This window comes from Chiloscyllium plagiosum, unplaced genomic scaffold, assembly GCF_037043375.1.
Source record: "Chiloscyllium plagiosum isolate Xiang-an unplaced genomic scaffold, Cpla_swu_hap1 HiC_scaffold_26, whole genome shotgun sequence".
Taxonomy (NCBI): Eukaryota; Metazoa; Chordata; class Chondrichthyes; order Orectolobiformes; family Hemiscylliidae; genus Chiloscyllium; species Chiloscyllium plagiosum.
The window spans coordinates 9580758-9603318 of NW_028270164.1; the positions used below are offsets into that span (position 1 = coordinate 9580758).

General features: G+C 47.1%; 1 protein-coding gene across 2 annotated transcripts in view; it reads right to left on the reverse strand.

Annotated features, from left to right (window-relative positions):
• The window catches only part of cntn2 (contactin 2), a 234604-nt gene that overhangs the window by 44576 nt on the left and 167467 nt on the right, over positions 1 to 22561 (reverse strand). For both annotated transcript variants that reach the window (XM_043716479.2, XM_087973467.1), the window contains exons 9-14: positions 21468 to 21604; positions 18357 to 18486; positions 17567 to 17717; positions 5583 to 5710; positions 5242 to 5417; positions 2009 to 2129 (exon numbers count right to left, since the gene is read on the reverse strand). In XM_043716479.2, coding sequence (XP_043572414.2) covers positions 2009 to 2129; positions 5242 to 5417; positions 5583 to 5710; positions 17567 to 17717; positions 18357 to 18486; positions 21468 to 21604 — 843 coding nt within the window. The remainder of the gene's footprint in view (positions 1 to 2008; positions 2130 to 5241; positions 5418 to 5582; positions 5711 to 17566; positions 17718 to 18356; positions 18487 to 21467; positions 21605 to 22561) is intronic.

The window sequence follows — 22561 nt, forward strand, 5'->3', positions numbered from 1 at the left end:
AGCCCAGTGTCAGGAGCATGTGCAGAGCTGAGGGTAACCTCAGTACAAACATTGGAACATGTCTTCTCAAAGTAACCATGGCAATGAACCCGCCCACCCATTGTGAAGTCCTGTAGGCTGGCAAGACAGTTGACATTTGCAGAAAAAAAGACCCCAATCAAATCTTGTTTTTGTCTTGTTCTCTTCAATAAAACAAAGCTTCAGAGAATGATTGGAATGAAAAGCAATTCCCAAGGTTTCCCTTTCCCCTTTAATTATTTGATGAAAGGGGCCTTTGTGACCCTGAAAGCTTATGGAAACATCTGTCACACCAGCTGTTGGTTGGACCTTGAGGGTTTAGCTCTCACGGAAGTAACCAGCCCTTTATCTGCATGCGGCTGATTATATGTCACAACTCTGTGACATTTTTTGCATCAAAAAGAGCTGTAATTAACAAGGGAGGCTGGAAAGATTCATGTACATCAGTCCAATATCAATTAAAAAAAACGAAAATCAAGTCCCAGGTCCCCGGTGATTTAAATGTCGAGCTGTTTTAATAAGCAGCAGACTGAGAGCCAGCCTGTCCATTCATGTCACAGACAACCATCCACTCACCCCACTGGTTTGATCTGTGCTCAGTTTCTAATCCCTGCACTCCCTTGATCAGATGCAGCAATGGGCCGAAGAGTGGCAGATGGAGTTTAATTTAGATAAACGTGAGGCGGTGCATTTTGGTAAGGCAAACTAGGGTAGGATTTGCAGTTAATGGTAGGGCATTAAAGGTGTTGTCAAACAAAAAGACTTAGGGGTGCAGGTGCATAGTTCTTTGAAAATGGAGTTGCAGGTAGGCAGGATAGTAAAGAAAGCATATGGCGCGCTTGCCTGTATTGGTCAGAGTATAGGAGTTGGGAGGTCATGTTGCAGCTGTACAGGACATTGGTCAGGCCACTTTTGGAATACTGTGTACAAGTCTGGTCTCCCTGCTGAGGGAACAATATTGTGAAACTTGAAAGGGTTCAGAAAGGATTTACAAGGACGTTGCCAGGGTTGGAGGGTTTGAGCTATAGGGAGAGGCCGAATTGGCTGGGGCTGTTTTCCCTGGAGCATCGGAGGCTGAGGGGTGACCTTATAGAGGTTTATAAATCATGAAGGGCATGGAGAGAGCGAATAGCCAAGGTCTTTTTCCCAGGGTAGGGGAATCCACAACTAGAGGGAATACCTTTAAGGTGAGAGGGGAAAGGACCTGAGGGGTAACTCTTTCACAGAAAAGGTGGTGTGTGTGTATACGAAATGAGCTGTCAGAGGAATTGATGGAGCAGGTACAATTACAACATTTAAAAGGCACCTGGATGGGTATATGAATAGGAAGGGTTTAGAGGGATATGGACCAAATGCTGGCAAATAGAATTAGATCAGCTTAGGATATCTGGTCAGTACGGATAAGTTGGACTGAAAGATCTGTTTCCGTGGTGTATAACTCTATGACACTTCATTTTTCCCTCCTTTTTTATAAATCACCCAATCTTTTAACCTCAGCAGGAGGCCAGTTGGTCCATCATGCCTGCGATGACTCTTGGAAAAAGTGTCTACATCCCTGCTCTTTCCAATGGATCATGCAAAGCTCTGTCCCAATCAAATTCCATTTAGTAACTTGAATCCTCCTTCACCATCCTTTGAGGCAGTGCACTCCTGACTGCAACAGTGCACAGCCTAAAGGACTTCTTGCCAACGACGTTAAATCTGATTACAATGGAAACAGTTTCAGGTTAATTACTCTAGCAAAGCCCTTCATAATTTTAAGCATCTGCACTAATTTTCCCATTTTCACTCCAGGCAGTAGTTGAGGTAAACAGAGGAAGCAAAGTAAAGGAACGAGGGAGTAAGAAATTGAAGTGTGCTGATTGGGTTAAATGACAAAAGATGGAAGGAGGCTTTTGGAGAACATGTAAATCTCGATAAACCAATTGGAGCTGAATAGCCCGGTTAGTATATTGCAAATACTGTAGTAATTCAGTGTAAGGGAGCTCACCTCTCACAACCAGCATTGCAGACGCAGAGGCACTGTCCACCACTGTCTGGGCAGTGCATGTATATATTCCAGAATGTTTCAGCTGTACATTGGTTATCTTGAGATCTCCAATTGTTTCCCGCTGTGTGTAGAAAGATAGAAACACCTCAATATCCATAAGACAGTGGCACAAGTGACTCCTCCCGTATCATTCAAAGAGTGACACCAGTTTCCTCTAGTCACTCCAATTGGAGGTGACAAGGACAGACACACAATTGTAAGACAGCCCCTTCTAGCTAGTGTTACCAGTTCCTCCCAGGTTCTGCTTTCCCATTGCACTTGTCTAGACGACAAATTGCTTTGATCAGTAAAGTGACCACATCATATATCCCTGCTCTTGTACTCTGTGCCCCTATTTGTGAAGCCTAGAAAACTGCATATTTTAATAACAGTTCTTCCTAATATCATGCACCTTTAATCACTTACATATATATCCGCGATCTCTCTACTCCTACACACCCTTTAGAATCATACCCTTTATTTCATACTATCTCTGCATGTCCTTCCTACCAAAATGCATCACCTCACACTTCTCTGCATTGAACTTCATCTGCCATTCACCAACTTCTCAACTTCCGAACTTTCACACTGTTCTCCTTGCAGTTTGCAATTCCCACAAGTCTAGTTTTGTCCGCAAGGTTTGAAATTGGCCTCCTCACACCATGAATTGGATCATTTACATATATCAGGATGATCAAGGGTCCCAGCACTAGCCCCCAGGGAACTGCACTACAAACCCTTATCTTGCCCAAGAAAATATCCATTTACCCTTGCACATCTAATATTGCTTTCTATCCCTCAGTATGTTGCTTTGTCCAGTTTACCTCATGAGCTATAACTTTCCTCACAGGCCTGCTGTTTGGCATTGTGTCAAGTGCCTTTTGGAAATCCATGTACACCAAATCAACACTCTTACCTTTACACTGCGATCTCTTAAAAAAACTCCAGCAAGTCTGTGTGACATTTCCTTCACAAATCCATGCTGACTGTTCCAAATCAATTTGTCTTTCTCCATAAGTGGAGTCGCAGGTAGACAGAATAGTGAAGAAGGCGTTTGGTATGCTATCCTTTATTGGTCAGAGTATTGAGTACAGGAGTTGGGAGGTCATGTTGCGGCTGTACAGGACATTGGTTAGGTTGGAATATTGTGTGCAATTCTGGTCTCCTTCCTATCGAAAGATGTTATGAAACTTGAAAGGGTTCAGAAAAGATTTACAAGGATGTTGCCAGGGTTGGAGGATTTGAGCTATAGGGAGAGACTGAACAGGCTGGGGCTGTTTTCCCTGAAGTGTCAGAGGCTAAGAGGTGACCTTATAGAGGTTTATAAAATTATGAGAGGCATGGATAGGATAAATAGACAAAGTCTTTTCCCTGGGGTCAGGGAGCCCAGAACTAGAGGGCATAGGTTTACGGTGGGAGGGGAAAGATATAAAAGAGACCTAAGGTTCAACTTTTTCACACAGAGGGTGGTGTGTGTGTGGAATGAGCTGCCAGAGGATGTGGTGGAGGCTGGTACAATTACAGCATTTAAAAGGCATCTGGATGGGTATATGAATAGGAAGGGTTTGGAGGGATATGGGCTCGGTGCTGGAAGGTGGGACTAGACTGGGTTGGGATATCTGGTCGGCATGGCTGGGTTGGACCGTAGGGTCTGTTTCCATGCTGTACATCGCTATAAGTCTATGACTCTATATGACTTTTAATTCTACCCCAGGAGTCATTTTTTGAAGGTATAATGCTATCTAGTGCTATAGTCCAATTAGATATTTGAAAATCTATCTTATTAATGTTAAGTGTGTTTTTACAGAAAAGCATTGCACTAACCTAGATTATTCTGTTGCTGAATAAATGATTGATTGGCAAAGTTCTAAATATTTTACTTATTGTTCTGTTGTGCATTATGTACATTAATGCTGATGTTCATTAAATATTCATATTTAGGGATCCAGCTTTCCACAAAGCGACAATATTTTTGCTGAAATTATATTTCTTTCATTTCCAGGCAACCAACAACAACCTGGATTCCTGTAGCTTTCTTAATGCAGCAACCATCCCAAGTTGTTTCACATGAGCATTGCCAATTATCACTTGACATTGAAGAACATGAAGAGATATTAGAGTAAGTAATCAAAAGCTCAGTCAGAGGTAGATTTTAAAGGCTGACTTAGAACATAAAATGCCCTCGATGTTGCGCCGGCCTGTGAAACCAATCTAAAGCCCATCTATCCTAGACTATTCTACTATCATCCATAAGTTTATCCAATGACCATTAAATGCCCTTAAAGTTAGCGAGTATCACCCTTCAATTCAAAGCTATGACCCCTTGTGCTAGCCATGACTATCTGAGGAAAAAGGCTCTCACTGTCCACCCTATTTAATTCTCTGATCATCTTGTATAATTAGATTACTTACAGTGTGGAAACAGGCCCTTCAGCCCAACAAGTCCACTCTGACCCTCGGATTAGCAACCCACCCAGACCTACATTTACCCCTTCACCTAACACTATGGGCAATTTAGCATGGCCAGTTCACCTAACCTGCACATTTTTGGACTGTGGGAAGAAACCAGAGCACCCAGAGGAAACCCACGCAGTCACAGGGAGAATGTGCAAACTCCACACAGGCGGGAATTGAACCCGAGTCTCTGGCACTGTGAGGCAGCAGTGCTAACCACTGTGCCAACATGCTGCCCACATGCCGCCCATATGCGTCAATTAAGTCACCTCTTAACCTTCTTTTCTCTAACAAAAACAGCCAGCCCCGCAGCCTTTCCTCATAAGAGTTTCCCTCCATACTAGGCAACATCCTGGTAAATCTACTCTGCACCCTTTCCAATGCTTCAACATCCTTCCTATAATTCAGCCCAGTCCAGAAGAAGAGTTATACCCAAAACGTCGATCTCCCCACCTCCTGATGCTGCCTGGATTGCTGTGTTCTTCCAGCCTCCTTTTTTTGTCTCTGACTTAAAGAAGCAGGAAGCGGAGCTAGAGATGGAAAGAGTTAAGGAGGGAATTCCAGAGTTTAGGGCCTCAGGGCAGCTAAAGGTAAGCTGCATTTGGGGGGCTGATTAAAATGGGGCTTGGACAAGATGCCAGAATCAGATGAAAGCAAACTTCCAGGACAGCTGCAGAGTTGGAGGAAGTTGTACTAACAATGACGAGTGAAGCCAGGAAAGAATTTGAAAGCGTACTCACCATTGAAACACGATGGAAGTGCTCCCCCATTAGGTCAAAGTCTATAGGAGAGTCATTGACTGACCAGGTGAACGTGAGGTCCATGGTGGGATCGTGACTTGCATGGCACTGCAACACAACATCTTCACCAAGGTTGATATCAGCGTTGGATGGAGCAAGAGTAATCTTTGTGGCGTCTGTAAAAATATAGGAGGAACAGAAAAATGAGTCAAGAAAGGAGGATGCAAAAAGGATGTAACGGAGATTGAGAGGGAAGAGATTGCCAGAATGTGTGTAAACATTCGGAAAGAGAAATGAGGTTTTCTGGAGTTTCATTTAGTGACTGGAAAAAATCGACTGACCTCTGACTGACACGATGCCTGTGCTGTTTGCTTTTCCCTTGGAATTCTCTGCAAAACAGGTGTATTTTCCTTCATCCATTCGGCTTATGTTCCGAATTCTCAAGGTGCCATTTGCAAATACTGTTGTTCTGCTCGAACAAAATAGAGATTTATGGGAGTAGCATAACTATCAATCAGAAATGCTCTCAGGACCAGATATTCGGTCAAGTTATCATTGGGTGGCTCATGGGCTAAGGAGACCCCAAAGATAGAGCTTTCTAGTTGCGGGAGCAACTTCTGACTTCTGTTTAGGCTAGAAAGCTGATACCAATCTTCCTTTATATTCTTTAAACTAAATCCATAAACAAACTAGATCACCCCTGGTGGGACAATATAACAGGAACAAAAAGCAAGCAGTGAGTAGAAATCTATGCTGGGTTCAGGAGTCTATCTAATCAGCTGTGTAAACCACGATTGAGTCTTAATAAGCCAAGACATTTGCAACATACAAAGTAAAAGCAAGAGTAGATATTCAGTTCTTTGAACCTACTCTGCTTTTCAGCATGATTGTGACTGATTATCCAGCTCAATCCCCTGTTCCTGCTTTCTCCCCATACCCGTTGGTCAATTTCTGTCTAAGAAATGGATCTAACTTCTTCCTGAAAACTTTTAACGTTTTGTCCTCAACGGCTTTCATTTTGTCAGAATGTGGTCTGAGATGTTCTACAAGTTGGTGTAACAAGTTGAAGATAGAGAATTCCACAGGCTCACTGCAGTCTGGGTGAAGACATTTCTCCCATAAATGGCCTACCCTGTACTCCTTATACTGTGACCCCCTGCTTCTGGACTCTCTGGTCATTGGGAACATTGTTTCTGCATTCATCCTGTCGAGTCTGTTGGAATTTTAGCAGTTTCTATAAGATCCCTCATTGTTCTTCTTAACTTCTCAACTTATCTGATACTTGGTTTATTGCACAGTAGCAACAGCCACAAGTCACGTTGACTGGCGAGGTATAATCATGAAGACTAATAAGTGTCAGAGATGATATGTCAGTGTCCATAGGGACTGGGTGGCACGCTGGCTCAGTGGTTAGTACTGCTACCTCACAGTGCCAGGAACCTGGATTTGATCCCACCTTCAGGTAACTATCTGTGTGGAGTTTGCACATTCTCCCCATGTCTACGTGTGTTTCTGCCGGTGCTCTGGTTTCCTCCCACATTCCAAAGATGTGCAGGTTAGGTGGATTTGGGAAATGTGGAGTTACAGGTATAGGGTGGGATGTTCTTCAGAGGATCAGTGCAGACTAGATGGGCCAAATAGTCTCTTCCTGCACTGGAGGGGTTCTATGATTCTTTTCCAACTCTAGGCTAAGTGACATAGTCAGACTGGTCGGATCTTAATGTAACTTCAACATTAACTCTCTCAGAACCATTACTTTACTCAACGCCAACTTGTAACACACTCAGAATCTCTCAGAGTGCACCCTCTCTCCTGTAGAAAACCCATAATGCCAACACAACCTTAGCCACATGGACTCGGTTGTTGTACCTCAGTGGCGTGTATTTGAGATTAGGATTCATGTTTACATGCCAACCCCCACCCCCCCCTCCACCCCCCCACAGCTCAGTTCTCACTCATTAAAGGGAAGCTTGCCAGTCAGATATTCCTGCTGAGGACAACCTTCCCCAACCTCATCCCCCTCCCATTCCCTGCAAAGACAGACATGTCACTGTTTGCTTTTCACTGCCTCTGCTTCATTGGAGACTGATCATTCTATTTTCTGCTACAATCCCTCTGACAAATCACTTCAATTTGTCAGCTCACACTAAGTTTATTTAAAAAGTACATTTGAACCTCTCTGACCTTGAATGTGTACCTTCTGGCTTCTTGTTTGATGGAATTGTTCCACAACATTGTTTAAACTCTTTGAGATTAGGAAGATTTAATCTCCGGTAAATCTGTGCACCACGACCTCAGCACAGTATGATTCAGTTACTGAATTAGTAATCCAGTGTTCTGAGCTGCTGATGTCAGCTCGTTTCCCATTTCAGTTGGTTAATTTAAACACAACCAATCAATCAAATGTTCAATTAAAAGCTAGTGTTGGTAATGGTGACTGTGTAATGACTAGATTGTCATGAAATCCTGCCTGACCTTCTCTCTGGGGAAAGATCACGGCTTTCCTTATCCAGTTTCAGGCCCATAGTGACATGGTGTCCCTGAAACTTCTAACACGCCATTGGAACAGAACCAAAGTATTTATTCATGTAGACCACTGCAGTTCAAGGAAGGGACTCATCACCAGCTCATCAAGGGCATCCAAGCAGCAGGCCCAATAAGTGACACCCTTTCATAGATTCAATGACCATGTCTAACTAAGAACGAAGTACTAGGAGCAGGAGTAGGCCATCTGGCCCATCGATTCTGGATCAGTGGTGCTGGAAGAGCACAGCAATTCAGGCAGCATCCGAAGCCCACTGAGCCTGCTCCACCATTCAATAAGATCATGGCTGATCTTTTCGTAAACTCAGCTCCACTTACCCGCCCTCTCACCAAATTCCTTAATTCCTTTATTGTTCAAAAAAAACTATCTTAGCTTTAAAAATGTTTACTGAAGGAGTGTCAACTACTTCACTGGGCAGGGAATTCCATAGATCCACAACCCTCTGGGTGAAGAAGTTCCTTCTCAATTTAGTCCTAAATCTGCTCCCCCTAATTTTGAGGCTATGCCCTCTTGTCCTAGTTTTACCTGCCAGTGGAAACATCCTCTCTACTTCTATCTTATCTATTCCCTTCATAATTTTATACGTTTCTGTAAGACTTCCCCCCTCATTCTTCTAAATTTCAATGAATATAATCCCAATCTACTCAGTCTCTCCTCATAAACCAGCAGCCTCAACTCCAGAATCAATCTAGTGAACCTCCTCTGTACTGAAAATGTGTTGCTGGAAAAGCGCAGCAGGTCAGGCAGCATCCAAGGAGCAGGAGAATCGACGTTTCGGGCATAAGCCCTTCTTCAGGAATGAAGAAAGTGTGTCCAGCAGGCTAAGATAAAAGGTCGGGAGGAGGGACTTGGGGGAGGGGCGTTGGAAATGCAATAGGTGGAAGGAGGTCAAGGTGAGGGTGATAGGCCGGAGTGGGGTGGGGGCAGAGAGGTCAGGAAGAAGATTGCAGGTTAGGAAGGCGGTGCTGAGTTCGAGGGATTTGACTGAGACAAGGTGGGGGGAGGGGAAATGAGGAAACTGGAGAAATCAAAGTTCATCCCTTATGGTTGGAGGGTTCCTAGGCTGAAGATGAGGCGCTCTTCCTCCAACCATCGTGTTGCCATGGTCTCGCGATGGAGGAGTCCAAGGACCTGCATGTCCTTGGTGAAGTGGGAGGGGGAGTTGAAGTGTTGAGCCACGGGGTGGTTGGATTGGTTGGTCTGGGTTTCCCAGAGGTGTTCTCTGAAACGTTCCGCAAGTAGCCGGCCTATCTCCCCAATATAGAGGAGGCAACATCGGGTGCAGCGGATGCAATAGATGATGTGTGTGGAGGTGCAGGTGAATTTGTGGCGGATATGGAAGTATCCCTTGGGGCCTTGGAGGGAAGTAAGGGGGGAGGTATGGGCGCAAGTTTTGCATCACAGCTACCTAGACTACACCTCCTCCCACCCTGCCCCCTGTAAAAACACCATCCCATATTCCCAATTCCTTCGTCTCCGCCGCATCTGCTCCCAGGAGGACCAGTTCCAATACCGTACAACCCAGATGGCCTCCTTCTTCAAAGACGGCAATTTCCCCCCAGACATGGTCGACGATGCCCTCCACCGAATCTCCTCCACTTCCCACTCCTCCGCCCTTGAGCTCCGCCCCTCCAACCGCCACCAGGACAGATCCCCACTAGTCCTCACCTACCACCCCACCAATCTCTATATACAGCGTATCATCCGCCGTCATTTCCGCCACCTCCAAACGGACCCCACCACCAGGGATATATTTCCCTCCCCTCCTCTATCAGCATTCCGAAAAGACCACTCCCTCCGTGACTCCCTCGTCAGGTCCACACCCCCCACCAACTCAACCTCCACTCCCGGCACCTTCCCCTGCAACCGCAAGAAATGCAAAACTTGCGCCCACACCTCCCCCCTTACTGCCCACAGTACTCCAGGTGTGGCCTCACCAGCACCCTATGCAGCTGCAATATAACCTCCATGCTTTTACACTCAATCCCTTTAGCAATGAAAGACAAAATTCCATTTGCCTTCTGAATTATTTGTTGTACCTGCAGACCAACCCTCTGTGATTCATGCACAAGGATACCCAGGTCCCTCTGCATAGCAGCCTGCTGTAACTTTTTACCATTCAAATAATAATCTTATTTACTATTACTCCGACCAAAATGAATGACTTTATATTTATTAACATTGTATTCCATCTGCCAGACCTTTGCTCACTCATTAAAAGTATCTATGTTCCCCTGCAAAGTTTCACAGTCCTCTGCACACTTTGCTCTGCTACTCATCTTAGTGTCATCTGCAAACTTTCACACAGGACCCTTGGTCCCAAACTCCAAATCATCTGTGTAAATTGTGAATAATTGCGGTCCCTACACTGATCCCTGAGGCACACCACTAGTTACTGATTGCCAACCAGAATAGCATTCATTTATCTGCACTCTTAGCTTCCTGTTAGTCAACCAATCCTCTATCCATGCTAATACTTTACCCATAGTGCCATGCATCTTGATCTTATATCCACTTCAGCATTCACTAACAACAGTTTGAATAGAAAATATTTCTCAAAGCCTCTCAGTGTACAACCAGAAAGGCCATTTGGTCCATCAAAACTGTGCCATCTCCTTGAAGGTATTCCTCTTGCTCTCTCTCCATAATCCTGCAAATGTTTCCAGTTCATGGGTACAAAATTCCAGTTCACTATTCAAAGTTATCACTGAATCTGCTTTCACCGCTCTTGCACAGTGCATTTCAGATTGTTAACAACCGTGATGTGCAGAAAAATAAATCAGAAAAGGAAAAGAAAGATTGTGAGGCAATAGGGAGAAAGGATGGGAGCTAAGTGAGTAACTTGTTTAAATGAACAGCACAGACCTGGTGGGCTGAATGGTCTCCTACTGGGATAGCATGGATTGCTCTGGCATAACTTTTCCCCCATTTGTTTAATCTGCCTCTGCCTTTCTGTATGTAACTGGTTACTACCCACTGTGGCTCAGACTTGGTAACACCTGCAATCTTCAATATAAACTCAATTTTATTTAAACCAGTGACATACCCAGTGAAAGCTGAGGACAGAGGTCAAGATCATGGAGAATATTAGTTATCGCATTCCACGAGACTAAGATCATTCCCCACCTCCCCTATATGACCAATCGCGCCAAATAAAGGTTTCTTCTAATGCTTTCTAACTGTGATGGGATTTTGTACGGAGTCCATGTTCTCCACAGGGTCTACACTCTGCACAGGGTCCACACTCTGCACAGGGTCTACACTCTGCACAGGGTCCACACTCTGCACAGGGTCCACACTCTGCACAGGGTCCACACTCTGCACAGGGTATACACTCTGCACAGGGTCTACACTCTGCACAGGGTCTACACTCTCCACAGGGTCCACACTCTGCACAGGGTCCACACTCTGCACAGGGTCTACACTCTCCACAGGGTCCACACTCTGCACAGGGTCCACACTCTGCACAGGGTCTACACTCTGCACAGGGTCTACACTCTGCACAGGGTCTACATTCTGCACAGGGTCTACACTCTGCACAGGGTCTACATTCTGCACAGGGTCTACACTCTGCACAGGGTCTACACTCTGCACAGGGTCTACACTCTGCACAGGGTCCACACTCTGCACAGGGTCCACACTCTGCACAGGGTCTACACTCTGCACAGGGTCTACACTCTGCACAGGGTCTACACTCTGCACAGGGTCTACATTCTGCACAGGGTCTACACTCTGCACAGGGTCCACACTCTGCACAGGGTCCACACTCTGCACAGGGTCCACACTCTGCACAGGGTCTACACTCTGCACAGGGTCTACATTCTGCACAGGGTCCACACTCTGCACAGGGTCCACACTCTGCACAGGGTCTACACTCTGCACAGGGTCTACACTCTGCACAGGGTCCACACTCTGCACAGGGTCCACACTCTGCACAGGGTCTACACTCTGCACAGGGTCTACACTCTGCACAGGGTCTACACTCTGCACAGGGTCTACATTCTGCACAGGGTCTACACTCTGCACAGGGTCTACACTCTGCACAGGGTCCACACTCTGCACAGGGTCTACATTCTGCACAGGGTCCACACTCTGCACAGGGTCTACACTCTGCACAGGGTCTACACTCTGCACAGGGTCTACATTCTGCACAGGGTCCACACTCTGCACAGGGTCCACACTCTGCACAGGGTCTACATTCTGCACAGGGTCCACACTCTGCACAGGGTCTACACTCTGCACAGGGTCTACACTCTGCACAGGGTCTACACTCTGCACAGGGTCCACACTCTGCACAGGGTCCACACTCTGCACAGGGTCTACATTCTGCACAGGGTCTACATTCTGCACAGGGTCTACACTCTGCACAGGGTCTACACTCTGCACAGGGTCCACACTCTGCACAGGGTCTACATTCTGCACAGGGTCCACACTCTGCACAGGGTCTACACTCTGCACAGGGTCCACACTCTGCACAGGGTCTACACTCTGCACAGGGTCTACACTCTGCAAAGGGTCCACACTCTGCACAGGGTCTACACTCTGCACAGGGTCTACACTCTGCACAGGGTCTACACTCTGCACAGGGTCCACACTCTGCACAGGGTCTACATTCTGCACAGGGTCCACACTCTGCACAGGGTCTACATTCTGCACAGGGTCTACACTCTGCACAGGGTCCACACTCTGCACAGGGTCTACATTCTGCACAGGGTCTACACTCTGCACAGGGTCTACACTCTGCACAGGGTCTACACTCTGCACAGGGTCTACATTCTCCACAGGGTCCACACTCTGCACAGGGTATACACTCTGCACGGGGTCCACACTCTGCACAGGGTCCACACTCTGCACAGGGTCCACACTCTGCACAGGGTCTACATTCTGCACAGGGTCTACACTCTGCACAGGGTCTACACTCTGCACAGGGTATACACTCTGCACAGGGTCTACATTCTGCACAGGGTCCACACTCTGCACAGGGTCTACACTCTGCACAGGGTCTACATTCTGCACAGGGTCCACACTCTGCACAGGGTCTACACTCTGCACAGGGTCTACACTCTGCACAGGGTCTACATTCTGCACAGGGTCCACACTCTGCACAGGGTCTACACTCTGCACAGGGTCTACACTCTGCACAGGGTCCACACTCTGCACAGGGTCTACATTCTGCACAGGGTCTACATTCTGCACAGGGTCTACATTCTGCACAGGGTCTACACTCTGCACAGGGTCCACACTCTGCACAGGGTCTACATTCTGCACAGGGTCTACACTCTGCACAGGGTCTACACTCTGCACAGGGTCTACACTCTGCACAGGGTCTACATTCTCCACAGGGTCCACACTCTGCACAGGGTATACACTCTGCACGGGGTCCACACTCTGCACAGGGTCCACACTCTGCACAGGGTCCACACTCTGCACAGGGTCTACATTCTGCACAGGGTCTACACTCTGCACAGGGTCTACACTCTGCACAGGGTATACACTCTGCACAGGGTCCACACTCTGCACAGGGTCTACATTCTGCACAGGGTCCACACTCTGCACAGGGTCTACATTCTGCACAGGGTATACACTCTGCACAGGGTATACACTCTGCACAGGGTCTACATTCTGCACAGGGTCCACACTCTGCACAGGGTCTACATTCTGCACAGGGTCCACACTCTGCACAGGGTCTACATTCTGCACAGGGTCTACATTCTGCACGGGGTCCACACTCTGCACAGGGTCTACACTCTGCACAGGGTCTACACTCTGCACAGGGTCTACACTCTGCACGGGGTCTACACTCTGCACAGGGTCTACATTCTGCACAGGGTCTACACTCTGCACAGGGTCTACACTCTGCACAGGGTATACACTCTGCACAGGGTCTACATTCTGCACGGGGTCCACACTCTGCACAGGGTCTACACTCTGCACAGGGTCTACACTCTGCACAGGGTCTACACTCTGCACAGGGTCTACACTCTGCACGGGGTCTACACTCTGCACAGGGTATACACTCTGCACAGGGTCTACATTCTGCACAGGGTCCACACTCTGCACAGGGTCTACATTCTGCACAGGGTCCACACTCTGCACAGGGTCTACACTCTGCACAGGGTATACACTCTGCACAGGGTCTACATTCTGCACAGGGTATACACTCTGCACAGGGTATACACTCTGCACAGGGTCTACATTCTGCACGGGGTCCACACTCTGCACAGGGTCTACACTCTGCACAGGGTCTACACTCTGCACAGGGTCTACACTCTGCACGGGGTCTACACTCTGCACAGGGTCTACATTCTGCACGGGGTCCACACTCTGCACAGGGTCTACACTCTGCACAGGGTCTACATTCTGCACAGGGTCTACACTCTGCACAGGGTCCACACTCTGCACAGGGTCTACACTCTGCACAGGGTCCACACTCTGCACAGGGTCTACACTCTGCACAGGGTCTACATTCTGCACAGGGTCTACACTCTGCACAGGGTCCACACTCTGCACAGGGTCCACACTCTGCACAGGGTCTACACTCTGCACAGGGTCTACACTCTGCACAGGGTCTATGTTCTGCACAAGGTCTACATTCTGCACAGGGTCTACATTCTGCACGGGGTCCACACTCTGCACAGGGTCTACATTCTGCACAGGGTATACACTCTGCACAGGGTCCACACTCTGCACAGGGTCTACACTCTGCACAGGGTCTACATTCTACACAGGGTCTACATTCTGCACAGGGTCTACATTCTGCACAGGGTCTACACTCTGCACAGGGTCTACATTCTACACAGGGTCTACATTCTGCACAGGGTCTACATTCTGCACAGGGTATACACTCTGCACAGGGTCCACACTCTGCACAGGGTCTACATTCTGCACAGGGTCCACACTCTGCACAGGGTCTACACTCTGCACAGGGTCTACATTCTGCACAGGGTCTACACTCTGCACAGGGTCTACACTCTGCACAGGGTCCACACTCTGCACAGGGTCTACACTCTGCACAGGGTCTACATTCTGCACAGGGTCTACACTCTGCACAGGGTCCACACTCTGCACAGGGTCCACACTCTGCACAGGGTCTACACTCTGCACAGGGTCCACACTCTGCACAGGGTCTACACTCTGCACAGGGTCTACATTCTGCACAGGGTCTACACTCTGCACAGGGTCCACACTCTGCACAGGGTCCACACTCTGCACAGGGTCTACACTCTGCACAGGGTCTACATTCTGCACAGGGTCTACACTCTGCACAGGGTCCACACTCTGCACAGGGTCCACACTCTGCACAGGGTCTACACTCTGCACAGGGTCTACATTCTACACAGGGTCTACATTCTGCACAGGGTCTACATTCTGCACAGGGTCTACACTCTGCACAGGGTCTACATTCTACACAGGGTCTACATTCTGCACAGGGTCTACATTCTGCACAGGGTCTACACTCTGCACAGGGTCTACATTCTACACAGGGTCTACATTCTGCACAGGGTATACACTCTGCACAGGGTCCACACTCTGCACAGGGTCTACATTCTGCACAGGGTATACACTCTGCACAGGGTCCACATTCTGCACAGGGTCTACACTCTGCACAGGGTCTACATTCTACACAGGGTCTACATTCTGCACAGGGTCTACATTCTGCACAGGGTCCACACTCTGCACAGGGTCTACACTCTGCACAGGGTCTACATTCTACACAGGGTCTACATTCTGCACAGGGTATACACTCTGCACAGGGTCCACACTCTGCACAGGGTCTACACTCTGCACAGGGTCTACATTCTACACAGGGTCTACATTCTGCACAGGGTCTACATTCTGCACAGGGTCTACACTCTGCACAGGGTCTACATTCTGCACAGGGTCTACACTCTGCACAGGGTCTACATTCTGCACAGGGTCTACACTCTGCACAGGGTCTACATTCTACACAGGGTCTACATTCTGCACAGGGTCTACATTCTGCACAGGGTCTACATTCTACACAGGGTCTACATTCTGCACAGGGTATACACTCTGCACAGGGTCCACACTCTGCACAGGGTCTACATTCTGCACAGGGTATACACTCTGCACAGGGTCCACATTCTGCACAGGGTCTACATTCTGCACAGGGTCTACACTCTGCACAGGGTCTACACTCTGCACAGGGTCTACGTTCTGCACAGGGTGTATATTCTGCACAAGGTCTACATTCTGCACGGGGTCTACACTCTGCACAGGGTCTACGTTCTGCACAGGGTCTATGTTCTGCACATGGTCTACGTTCTGCACATGGTCTATGTTCTGCACATAGTCTACGTTCTGCACAGGGTCTATGATCTGCATGGGGTCTACGTTCTGCACGGGATCTATTTCTGCACATGGTCTACGTTCTGCACATGGTCTACATTCTGCACGGGGTCTACGTTCTGCACATAGTCTACGTTCTGCACATAGTCTACGTTCTGCACGGGGTCTATGTTCTGCACATGGTCTACGTTCTGCACATAGTCTACATTCTGCACGGGGTCTACATTCTGCATGGGGTCTACATTCTGCACATGGTCTACGTTCTGCACGGGGTCTATGTTCTGCACATGGTCTACGTTCTGCACATAGTCTACATTCTGCACGGGGTCTACATTCTGCATGGGGTCTACATTCTGCACATGGTCTACGTTCTGCACGGGGTCTACGTTCTGCACATGGTCTACGTTCTGCACGGGGTCTACATTCTGCACATGGTCTACATTCTGCATGGGGTCTACATTCTGCACAGGGTCTACGTTCTGTACGGGGTCTACATTCTGCACGGGGTCTACATTCTGCATGGGGTCTACATTCTGCACATGGTCTACGTTCTGCACTGGGTCTATGATCTGCATGGGGTCTACGTTCTGCACATAGTCTACGTTCTGCACATGGTCTACGTTCTGCACGGGGTCTACGTTCTGCATGGGGTCTACGTTCTACACGGAATCTATGTTTCGCACAGGGTCGACGTTCTACACAGGGTCTATGTTCTGCACAGGGTCTATGTTCTGCACAGGGTCTATGTTCTGCACAGGGTTGTAGGTATATAGCTTGGTGGGAGCGGCCACGGTTGCGGTCGGGGGAACGAGATAAACAGCAAGGGTTTTACCGCCCTGTGCGTACAGATACGGGATGTGTGGAGACTGTTTCACGCGCAAGAGGAGGTCACGTGGAGACTGTTTTGTGGGCAGAAGGAGGTCACATGGGGTCAGACATCCGGGAATGCGAGAAGGCGGAGAATGGAGTCAGATCAACAGCCAATCAGAAGACAATCCCACCTCAGTGATTGCATGACGTTTTGTACTGTATAAAAGACTGGCTCAGGGGCAGGATAGGGGTCGGGCTTCGTGAACTGACACACTTTGCTGTTTGTTAGGAATGGGAAGTCCTAGACCCAGAGCTCTGTATAATTTATCCACTCACTGCTAAAATAAACTAAGAGTTTGAGACCGAATATCTTCTCCTATTGCTTCATTGAAAGAACACGCAGGACTCGCTCACACATAGAGGAAAGTAAGCTGATAGATTGAGCCAAAGTCCAACAGGGTCTATGTTCTATACGGTGTCGATGTTCTGCACAGGGTCTTTGTTCTACACAGGGTCTATGTTCTGCACAGTGTCTATGTTCTGCCCTATTAGTAAGGTCTGCACATGATCTCGACTCTTCAATTCAACTCAATGGAAATCTTTCCCAACTCCTGTGGCCTTGCAGCATGTCTTGTTGATGAGATTGTTTTCGTCACTGACCTTGTGCTGTTGGAAAGTATCTCGGTCCCTTTTGTCCAGAAGATGTTCGGTTGTGGTGCTGCACGGGGTTTGCACTCAATCAGGACCTCCCCTCCTCTCGCTGCTGGAATTAGCCGCTTCACTGGCTTCGATTGAAAATCTGGAGCCAATTCTGAGAATGTAAGACGGGACGTTACTGAAAGGAATAATTCAAAGCAGATCAGAGCCAGTAGCAACAGTGTAGATATCATTCCCACACTCTGCTGGCTGCTCACTCTCACATTGTACAGCTTCTACTCTGCCGTCCAGGAACTGCCGCATCAGTGGACTCAATGGGAATCAGGTCAGGTCTCACGTAAGGGGTGCACTTTTACAGGCATCAAGTAAGAGGCAAAGCTTGTAAAAGCGAAGGTGCAATGCCCCATGCAAAGGTGGTTAAATGTTAGGAAGTGCATTCAGTGGGAGTAATGAGTTTGGGAGTGGTTCATGTGTGGAATAAACTGCCAGAGAAATTGGTGGATGGAGGTACAGTTACACCATTTAAAAGACATTGGACAAGTACATGAATAGGAAATGTGTGGAGGGATATGGGCCAAGCGCAGGCAGGTAGGACTAGTTTAGTTTGGAAACACGGCTGGCGTTTGTCCGAAGGGTCTGTTTCCATGCTGTATGACTCTATGACTTTAGTGTTTTCTTGACTGCAACATGACTACTCTCTACTCAATGAGCATGTGCAATGATGTTGAGTTCTCAGCTCAGCTCAGAGTGCCTGGGATGAAGAGGTTTTTATTACCAGCAATATTCAACTAACCTTGAACCTTCAATTCTGCGTTTGCATAAATGGTCCCGTGTTTGTTCTCGGCAACACACTGGTACATTCCTGAGTCATCCTTAACGAGTTTCAAAATTCGCAACGCGCAATTGTTGACTACAATGCGGTTCTGAAAGAGTCAAAGTTAATCCCTTAAGAGTCAAAGGTAATGGGGAACACAATGGATTCAGGAAGAGTATTCCTCTTTCCAACTCAATGGGGCTTTTGCAATTGACCACATTAGCTTCAGAAGATGAGAATTAATTCAGGTTTCCCAATTCCAATGACTGTCTGGGTAACTTTGTTTGGAAAGGCCTTAGGGGTTACCTGAGTGCTTTGGCATGGAATAGGTTAGAACGTGCCAACTTGGCAGTTAGGCAACCCATACCCAATCTGTGTAGGTACCGCTACCAAATTCAAACACGTGCTTCAAATTAACCATTGCCCAGTGACCACTCAATATAAAATATTATGATCCAGTATTTAAAAATAGCTTTTAAGTAACTCATGAAACATGCCGTTAGACAGGAAGAGATCATTATGGTTCAATGTTGTGTCTGAAAGTTTGGAGGGGGTAACACGGTAGCTCAGTGGTTAGCATTGCTACCTCACAGCACCAGGCACCTGGGTTTGATGCCCCCCATGAGTGACTATCTGTGTGGAGTTTGCACATTCTCCCCATCTCTGTGTGAGTTTCCTCTGGTTTCCTCCCACAGTCCAGATATATACAGGTTAAGGTGGATTGGCCATGGGCAGTGCAGGGTTACAGGGATAGGGTAAAAGTGGATTTGGATGTGATGTCCTTTGGAGGGTCAGTATGGGGCTCAATGTGCTGAATGGCCAGTTTCCACATTGTAAGGATTCAATGATTCTATACTGTATCATGTCTTCTAGCCTCCTTAATCAGTCTCTCTTAGAATCAGACAGCAGGGAACATGACCATTTGAAAGACCTGTGAAATAATACCCATCATCCTCCATGACTTTCCTCACATCCAACACCATTTTTCCCTCATTGCCTGTCATTATTTCCCAGTGATCCTTGTAATCATTGGATAACCTGCAATGCTACTGTGATGCCCACACTTGTCAAATAGCAGGTGATTCATTATGGTCAAGGCTCAGAGACAAAGAAAGGTCACCAGGTTGAACAGCCGACAACTGCCCAACCCAGTTTTTGTCCCCCCCAACTGATAATATGAGGTCGATTGTTGAAGCCACCCTTCCTGGAAGGTTATGTCATTGAGGCCAACTTTAATTTCAATTTCATCATGTTTGTTTTGTGTTAAGAAGAGGGAGACATGGTTAGGGGTGTTAAAGTATCATTTGAGAGCTGGGGTCTTGGTGACAAGGACTCTGGAGTTTGTTTAAGTGCATTTTGATGAGGTTTTAACACCCGTGAAGTGAAGATGGGGTTTAACAGTTCAGTGCATTGAAAAGAAGGCAGATGATAAAAACAATCACGTTGCAGTATGATGACAGGGGTCCGGTAATACCGAGAGGCAAAACAATCCAGAAAGCCAGTCAGTCTGTATATGGGTGTGTGGCCCAAATCACAGGCTGAAGTGTTGCACTCTTGAGTAAGAATTCTGGAGAAAATTGCTGGAAATTGAGTTTAGGAATATGTCTGTTTTGAGGTTAAAGTGATAGTGAGTTTGTTTTTCAGTTTGTAGCAGAGGGAGAGATACTGAAATAACTCTACAGAGACCAGTATCCCATCACCCTTTATTTACACTGGTCTGGCTCCCTCAGAGCCTGCTCTCAGGACAGGTTCCTGACACGTCTGACACCCCTGTTGAAAGCTGTCAGCCAGGGCTCCCTTATTGGACCAGCTTAACCGCCCCAGTCATGGAATTCATATTCTATGAGGTCCATCTGGCTGACCTCATTACAATCACTATAAATAACAGCTGAAGAAAATGGCATCTTGTGATTGCACAAAAATTTGTCCAAAGGGAACTGGTTGCTACTGTGCCAGCCTGAATGAGAGGTTTTATTTTGGAGATAATAGTGAATCTTTCATTTAGGTTGTTCTAAGGATAATACTGGAATAAAAGGAATATTAAGAATTTGAAATTTGTAATGAAGTCTTTCCAACCATTTTGTCTAGTGTAATATCATTCATGCTATTTTTCCCATATTCAATAAACACTTTGTTCTTTTATGTTAAAAGTACATTGGCAACCTCTTGTGAATGTGTTCAGTAACTGGCCTCCACGATCTAAAATAAAGGCAGTATTGGGATCTAACAGGCCAAGTTTCCCTCTGGGATCGGTCTACTATTAACATCAGCTGAATTATAACAGTGTGATGAGATCAAAGGTTCAAATCTAATCCGTGCAAGGGAGCCAGGATGCAGGCTGTGTGCTGAATCATATTAAGTCTTGGCGGTGTGTGGATTAGTTCAGCATCGCATTACAGGCTACAGTCCCCTGTCTATGTGCTCCCGGTATGTGGATTTCCTACTTAACACCTTCACCCCCTTGGTAGTAGCAGTCCTATGTGAAACCCCATCATTCCCTTCTCAAGGGCAACTACAGATAATCGATACATAACAATCTTGCCAGTGGTACCTACATCCCACATCCTGAGAATTAATAAATGTCAAGAGCCCCTGCTGTGCAGGTAGAGGTCATTCAGCCCATCAAGTCTGCACCGACTGTCTGAAGGGCATCCCACCCAGATCCATCCCATCCCATCCCTGTAACCCATCATTCAGTATGGCCAATTCACCTAATCTGCACATCTTTTTACTGTGGGAGGAAACCAGAGCACCTGGAGGAAACCCACGCAGATACAGGGAGACGGTACAACCTTGATAAAGACAGTCGCCCGAGGCTGGAATTTAACCCAGGTCCCTGGTGCTGTGAGGCAGCAACACTGACCACTGATCCACCTTGCCAACCAGATGAGCCCCTCCAGGGTGAGGAGGGATGAGAATCAGAGGAAGAGATATTTAAATACCATTTTGTCAAGAAACCCAACAGTCAGTGGAATAAACAGTCTATCAAAGCTCACTTCCCTATCTCCCATGAACTTTCAGCACATTTGCCATTCTCCAGACTCAGTGTTTGCATGCACAAGAAAATGCTGCCTTGTATTTCATTCACACCTTCGAGGTTAGCAGTTGACCGTTTCTCAGCCACCTGCACGTTGGCCGAGGTTTCCCAGCTGCTGCACATTTCCAATCCAGATCAGCGCCGACGTCAGCCTCTGTGTCACTGATAATCTGAAGCCACTCTGGTTGTGCTGGAGAAACGACCAAAAATAAAGGAAGTTACAGGGTGAAGGGACATAAACGACCATAGGACTGCAGAGCACAGACACCGACCAATCACTCAGCCACCCACAACCTTATTGAAACATATCAGATTCTTAGGGGCTTGACAGGTTAGGTGCAGAGAGGTTGTCTTTGATTTGATTTATTATTGTCGCATGTAGAAGATACAGTGAAAAGTTTTGTTTTGCGCCCAGTACAGGCAGCTCATACCATACAAAGATCATTGGGTGATTAAACAGAGCAAGGGATACAAAGTTATGGCTACAAAGAAGGTGCACAAACAGTAAGAACAACATTAGGTTTGAAGTTTGAGAGGTTCATTCAGCAGTCTAATAACAGCGAGCAAGAAGCTGTTCTTGAACATTTTGGTATGTGTGTTTATCTTCTACCTGAGGGAAGAGATTGTAACTGGGGTGGGAGGGGTCTTTGATGATGTTGGCTGCCTTTCTGAGAGGTGTAGATGGAGTCCATGTCGATGGAGTCAATATAGATGATGAAGGGCTTTAGCCAGAATCGTCGATTTTGAAGCTCCTTGGATGCTGCCTGAACTGCTGTGCTCTTCCAGCACCACTAATCCAGAATCTGGTTTCCATCATCTGCAGTCATTGTTTTTACCTCAATATAGATGGAGTCCATGTAGATGGAGACTATGTAGATGGAGTTCATGTAGATGCAGATTCGAGAGTCTAGGACCAGAAGGCATCATCTCAGAGTAAAAGGTCACACATTTAAGACAGAGGTGAGGAGGAATTTCTTCTCTCTGAGAATTGTGAACCAGTGGAGTCTTTACCACAGAAGCTGGGTCATCAGATATATTCAAGGCTGAGGGAGGGTTTTTTATGGGGTATAACAATCAAGGGTTATGGGGAGAAGTGGAGTTAAGACTTAACAGGTCAGCCAGACAGGGCACACTTGATGGGCAGAAT